This window comes from Pleurodeles waltl, chromosome 6 (genome assembly GCF_031143425.1).
Source record: "Pleurodeles waltl isolate 20211129_DDA chromosome 6, aPleWal1.hap1.20221129, whole genome shotgun sequence".
In the NCBI taxonomy this organism is placed as follows: domain Eukaryota; kingdom Metazoa; phylum Chordata; class Amphibia; order Caudata; family Salamandridae; genus Pleurodeles; species Pleurodeles waltl.
Window position 1 is genome coordinate 1,111,166,694 of NC_090445.1, and position 6,796 is coordinate 1,111,173,489.

General features: G+C 44.9%; 1 protein-coding gene across 1 annotated transcript; it reads left to right on the forward strand.

Annotated features, from left to right (window-relative positions):
- The first annotated feature begins 2,616 nt into the window (after positions 1 to 2,616).
- On the forward strand, positions 2,617 to 5,633 carry LOC138300646 (transcription factor HES-5-like). The gene is made up of 3 exons (XM_069240256.1): positions 2,617 to 2,732; positions 2,999 to 3,179; positions 3,866 to 5,633. The coding sequence occupies exons 1-3, from the start codon at positions 2,670 to 2,672 to the stop codon at positions 4,084 to 4,086; spliced, it is 465 nt and encodes a 154-aa protein (XP_069096357.1). The 5' UTR covers positions 2,617 to 2,669; the 3' UTR covers positions 4,087 to 5,633.
- Positions 5,634 to 6,796: the final 1,163 nt, after the last annotated feature.

A 6,796-nucleotide genomic window follows, 5' to 3' on the forward strand; every position in this document is an offset into this window, starting at 1 on the left:
TCTGAAAAAAAGAAAAAGTGTTTATATTTAGTAGCATAGCGAGAAGATCTGGGAGAGGTCAACAGCGCAAATGGCAAAAAACACTCACTGTGCCTCGTTTGAAGAGGCAAAAGGTTTATTTATTGAAAAATAGAGCAGGTCAACCCTACGGAGCATTGTGGGGTGAAGTGTCTGAGAATGGAGTGGCCTGGCTTAGAGTGGAAGGAAATAAAGTGGAGTAGAGTGTTGTAGAGTGGTGTAAAGTGTAGTGGCATATTGTGGAGTATGCATGGTGTGGTAGTGCTCAGCCATTACAGACAACACATTTCCAACTGAAATGATTATTACATTTCCACTGACATACAGTTTCACTGTGCACAAAGGATAATGGGTTAAATGCCATCACCTAGTGTATCGATGTATTGTGATGGTATTCAGGTATTTCTTTCCGCCACACTTCAGAACTACAAAATCAAGTGCTACATTTCTACTTTCCTAATTCTGAGATATTCTGAAACATCAGCACAGTTAATTTTTGTTGTGTGCTAGAAAAAATGACATCTTTCATCCTGTCCTCTCACATGGCATGATTGTAACATAAATTCTCTCACTTTTAAGTCAGAGAAAGACAAGTAAACACGAAGCTCCCTCAGAAGGCAGAGGCTAACATTTGACCTCTGCCTTTGAGTAAGTAAATGTGACAAGATAAGAAGTAGATTTAAATGTCTGTTTACAGACAGTGAGTACTCAGAAGGATACAATAAACAAGCAATGCTTGGGGAGGGACAAACTCAAGAAGTACAGCTCAAAGCAAACAAAGTCAGCAAATAGAAAGTGAGCAACTGTGAGTTATAAACCACAAAGCCAATAGTAAGCAATAGGTGAAATGCGTTCCCAGGGAAGCTTTCAGAATGCCAACAAGAAGGTAAAAGCAAACCAGGCAGGTTTCAACCTAAACAAGGGCTACTGGAAAAGACGAAAACTATAACACCAAAAGAAAACAGAGGGTAGGTTAAACATTCCAGTGTAAAAAACATAGGGGACAGGACGAGTGAGGGTCCCCTTATGACACCTACTTATGAGACAAACCATGCAGGAGTTTCTCCTCTAAATGTATCACAGCACCATCACACCCCTCCACACAACATACGGCTACACACAGGTTTGATCTTCATGAAGTGCCTCTGGGTTCTGGCATCACCCACACACACACTGTTATCATAGACGGATTGCATGATTAACAACAGTTATATAGCGCCCACTACCCTGAGGGGAGTGTTGGCGCTGCTCCCACACACCCCTTGTGTGTGCTTCTGGTCATACCCCTTCACAAAACCTCACCCCCCAGCACCCGCCCCCAAAAAAAACACACACACACACGCGAGCTCCCGCAGCCGTCACCTGTAGCAGCAGGCAGATGTGAGGGGCAGAGACGATCCCCTTTTGCTTCCAGCCCCCGCGCCCCGCCCTCCCGCGGCCTCACCTTTGTCCTGGACCCTGGGTCTGCTAGAAGGACTGTGATCTGACGCTGGTCTGGGGCCGGAGACTCTCAGCGGTTCCCACACTGTCGCCCATTCATCCCATTCAGAGGGTACAATAGAAGTGTGTCACACCAGAGGCCCCGGCTCCAGGGAATCCGACCCTCCCCCGGGGTAATCTGCAGGCGCCATCTGGGCAGCGGGGAGGCCTCAGTGTGCGGGTCCTGTCAGGCCCCGATAACGGAGGGGCTGGCACTGGTGCTTTCTCATTTCAGACTGGGCTATAAAATATTTAAAAAGGAAATGTAAAAACAGAATCCCATGCGTAAATCTTCTCATATTAAGCGACACCGGGGGGAGCGTGTTAAAACCAAGTTAGACGTGGAGAAAGCACGACAAGATGTTTACAGGTTCAGGTGACACCAGGGGTGCACGTGGGGCTTTGTAGCTAAAGAACCAGGGCACGTGAAGATGGGAACCGAACATGAAGATCAACAACATATTCACCACACCACCTGCCATGAACCGTGCAAGACCTGCTACATTACATCCGTGAAGAATACACCACATGAGTGCTTTACCTGCCTGACTGAATCTAGTGCTGCAGCCAGGGTGGGCGCTTTTCAGCACTGGACAGTTCTACGCAGGAGTTTGTGCAGTGCGGGTGTTACGCACGTCATTGTTTGACGCGTTGTTTATTTTACCTCATGCCGAACTACGCAGCAGGTTGTACTTTCCATTCAGACCGGGGGCGAGCCACAAATTCAAGTTTTGAAAGCAGAGTTTAATTTCCTTTGACTGTATCTAGTGACCAGTGGTACTTATTTTACAAAACAGAAAAGCGTTTATTGTAAGTGCTCTTCATAGTGTACATCAACAGAACTGAAAAGAAATACAATTTACTGCTATCACATTTTAGCTTCTGGCAGATGCCTGGGTCATATCACTTTAATGGGGCAGCTCTTTCCCACACTCTGATCCTTTGTGTCGGGTCCCAGATGTCCCCCCGCCCACCCTGTACCGTGCCACACTTCTATTGTCCCTGCTGCGCTCTGATTGGCTGCTGAGTGTGGGAACCTCTCTCCGGCCCCAGACCCACACATTTCCCTGCAGGCGGAGGGGGATAAATAGGGCAGGAGGGCGCGAGCTCTTCAGATACAGATCACTGTGGGTTCACTGCAGAGACCCTGCTCTTCACCCAGACCGGGCAAGATGGCGCCTTCCAGCACCTTGAGGGCATATGAAGAGGAGCGCGAGGAGAGAGATATTAGAAAGGTGAGAGTCTGGAGATGAATATTTAAAATGCATATTTATGTTTTTCGTATATAGAAATAGTACAGGTTGAGTTCCAGTTTATTATATCAGCAGTGGCTCTATTTTTTTTATTTTTTAGTATTACCGTAGTTCTAATTGAACGTTAATTAATTGACCTGTTCATCACACTGAAGTACCTATAAGCTTTGTTATTACCTTCTATAGACGTTAAACAACTTAACACGTTTCTTTAAATACAATAATAAATCCATATTTTGTCTCTGTAGCTCAAGAAGCCAGTGGTGGAGAAACTGAGGAGAGATCGCATCAACAGCAGCATTGAGCAGCTGAGGATGTTACTGCAGAGAGAGTTTGAGGAACAGGAACTTCCGCCCAAAGCAGAGAAAGCGGATGTCCTGGAAATGGCCGTGAGATGCCTGGCCCAGCGGCTGCAGACACCGGCACCAGGTGAGAGGGGCTCGTGAAATGAGTTTAACTTTTATATGTATAAAGTAGGAAGTTTTGATAGAGGAAGACGCAAGTGATGATGCATATTTGCATGTGCAGGCTAGCAGAGGATTTGGGAACCACGGGTCAAAAACTTTATGTGGCGCGCATTCTGTTTTTCATAAAAGGCGCATCAAATCGTATGGATAAAAAACTTACCTGAGGAAACTTAGCAATACAAGGAGCTTAGGTAGTTGGCGCCACCTAGCTTTATGACCTCCGTGCTTCCTTATAATGAGTGCGCAGACGACACCACTTCTAGAAATATTCGGCCTGATTTATACTTTTTAGCGCCGCATTTGCGTCATTTAGTGAAGCAACAGCGGCGTAAACTTACAAAATTCAATTATATTTTGTGAGTTTGTATTTGCGGCGCTAAAAAGTATAAATCAGGCCCACTGTATTTTGCTGCGGAAATACACGAAAGTGAGAAGTGCAGAGGCCAGGCTTAAGAGTCATGTGACAGCCCTGTTTGTACACGTGCATATTCACCTTTTTTGGTGACACTAGCATGTTTCTTTTAGTTGCTTAAATGCAAATTGCAAAACATTTGTTATCAAAGATATCATTCACACTGCTAAGATTGTTCTGTGTATTCACTTCTTGGTGTGAAACTGCAAACATTAACCCCTCCTCTCTCCCTGCAGCCGTGGCCTCCAGCGAAGGTTACTCCAGGTGCCTCCAGGACTCTCTGCACTTCCGCTCCCTCCACGGAGCCCTCACAGAGACCCGGATGAAGCTGCTGCGGGCCCTCCATAGACCAGCGGCTGCAGCAGAGACTGTGTGTCCTTCTCGGCCTCCGTCCTGTCCCAGCAGCACTAAAGAGCCCACCCAGGACAGCCCCAGAGCCATGTGGAGACCCTGGTAATGCGGGGACCGCGGCCTGGACTTTTCTTCGGACTTCTTTAGAGGCCTCGGTCCTCCCTGAGGGGACAATATTCATTCTGGTGCCTGGAGCCGGCCCTGCTGTGCAGGGGGAGTTTACTGCACTTCGAGTGGAGTGAAGAGTGAGTGTATATCCTCATAGGTCGGACAGTGTGGGAATAGTATATCCTCACAGGATGAGCATTATTTGAATAGTAGTATATCACACAGGGTGAGCAGTGTGTGACCGCTATACCCTCCTAAAACGGACACTGTGTGAATATTATATCCACACAGGGTGGGCAGGCCAGCTATTACATCCTTATAGGATGGTCACTGTGTACCTATTATGTCTTTGTAGGATCGACAGTGTTTGGGTGTTAAATCCACCCTTCAATTTCGAAGTGTTTTAAATGTTTCGTTGCAAGAAATTTGGATGTTATGTTATTGCCTAGAATATGTCTTAATTTTGAGAATGTTGGTGCATATTTTAGAATATGTTACTCTCATTCTAGTGGTGCTCTGGCATTTACCAGTTTTACTTCAGATTAAGAAGTGGATTGACATATATGTTAATATCCTGAAAGGATGGACATCGTGCACAGTGTGATTCTGCAGATGATCGTGCCTGCAAGAATATTAGATGCGCCTGTAATATGAGGTATTCGGATTACGGACGTTCAGTATATGTTTACCTTCTGTGTTCCATATCACATAATTATTACTTATTGGCTGAAGTGAGTGATGACTGGCTCATCCCCTCTTTTGTATCTATTTTGATATGTCGTATTTTCTATTGAAAATTATTATAGCAGTATGCTACCTTTAAATGCTTCTGTACTCTCGAACATATCTGGATTGTCCCTGAAAAGTGAAAGTGATGTATTTTAGGCTTTCTACAAACAGGTACATTAATTGCCTTTTAAATATCAATGTTGATATATCTGTATTTTCAATTGGAAATTCTTCAGTTAAATCCCCTGCCTTCTGTGAAGGTAAAGTGTGTTTCTGTTCTTTTGGAGATTTGTGTATTATCTCTGAAAAGTGTATGTGACAATGTGCACATTAATTCTGTATCCTCCAAAGTGTAACGTTCATTGTTGTGAATGGAAAAGAGTAATAGTTATCACTAGTGCAGAGTCCTCGTTTTAAAAGGAGTCTTGGCGCTATTTTTGTAAATTACGCAATGTTTGTGTTTTCTTTTATAAAGATGTTCAGTGTGATGATCTCCCTGCCACAGATTTGTATCTCAGTGACTGAGAATGTTCTACTTCCGGGTCTTCTACAATATTTGTAGGGCTGCGATTATCAGTGGAAACTCACTCAGTTACATAAAGAAAGCCAGGATTTAGCTGCTGTGATGACGGCATTCATTGTATCAGATGTACGAATGTCATGTGTTTATCCTCTCAGCTGTGACTTTTCTGTAACAATGTGTATTTGTCGCTTGATAGTTCAGGGTTCCTGCTTTACGAAAGAATTTGTTGCAACCTATGATCTATGGACTTGTTCAAATACATTGCAAATCTTAATAAATGAAATGAATCATGAGTCTCTCTTTTTTCCGTTTTCCTTTCAATGACTGACGTTGCTCTGAAGCGCGATGCCCGTCCCCTGGTGGACTGCAAGGGGTGGGGACCGTCAGCCACTCCTCCTAACCACAATTGGAACTGAGACAGTGACATTGCAGCTGGCACATCTGTCAAATGATGTGTCAATTGCGTTATTTCTATCCGAATCACCAACGAAAATACTAGGGTAATGTTTTAGAGGCGCATCCCTGGCGGCGAGATTTCCATGAGGTGTATACAGAAGACACTGTTGGCAATATTTAAGAGTCCGCACTACTGTGAGGGACAGAGCTGCGTGAGGCACTACAGCTGACGTCATGTGCAGGAAGGAGTGCTTTTAGGCATTAGAATGAAAGAGGGAGCCGTGCCACTTTAACAGATCTTTATGACATACTGTTAGACATGGCTTCACTTACCAAGTCGAGACGGTGAGCTTAGCCTTCTAGATATAGAGTGGAACAAAGTGAAAGTGTGTTTCATAACAGATACCGGTACCTTAACAAGGTACTCTGGCCCTCATTTTTCAAATACATTACATTCTGACACTAAAGGAGGGAAGGAACATTGAGGATGCTCAGAGCTGTCAGAAGTGTGGGTGGCACATCAATATTCAACTTGCAGAGTTTGTCATAGGCAGTGGACAGGGCAACATAGTGACTGTCGTTCAGGAATAAGTACACACAGCGCGACCTTATACCACAAACATATTCCGGGTCGTGTTTCTTGCATGCAACAGCCACGTTACTATATAAACATAGCCACCGTCAATACCAAATATACATATTTATACTGTATGAGATTACCGTTTCCCCACTACGGTGCCCCATTCTCACTCGTCACCATTAACCGTTCAGCCCACATGCGTTCGAAGAAAAAATTAGTTACCTTTTCTGGGCTAAGTGGTCACATTGCCCTTAAGCATCAATTATTGTGGAAGATGGTTCCGGGCAACATTCCTGGCCCCCTGGCCACCACTTATGAATACAAGCTGCTGGCAGCCCTGTGTCTGACGTGCATCAGCCCTGTTTCTGAGGTGCATCAGCCCTGTTTCTGAGGTGCATCAGCCCTGTGTCTGACGTGCATCATCAGAGCTGTGTGATAAACTGCTGGCAGCCCTGTGCCTGACGTGCATCATCAGAGCTG

What these genes read in the sequence shown, in the direction of transcription:
- LOC138300646 (XM_069240256.1), top strand. Translation starts at nt 2,670, where the DNA reads ATGGCGCCTTCCAGCACCTTGAGGGCATATGAAGAGGAGCGCGAGGAG. An exon ending in AGGAGAGAGATATTAGAAAG is followed by an intron (nt 2,733 to 2,998) that starts GTGAGAGTCTGG and finishes TTGTCTCTGTAG; the next exon opens with CTCAAGAAGCCAGTGGTGGA. An exon ending in GCTGCAGACACCGGCACCAG is followed by an intron (nt 3,180 to 3,865) that starts GTGAGAGGGGCT and finishes CTCTCCCTGCAG; the next exon opens with CCGTGGCCTCCAGCGAAGGT.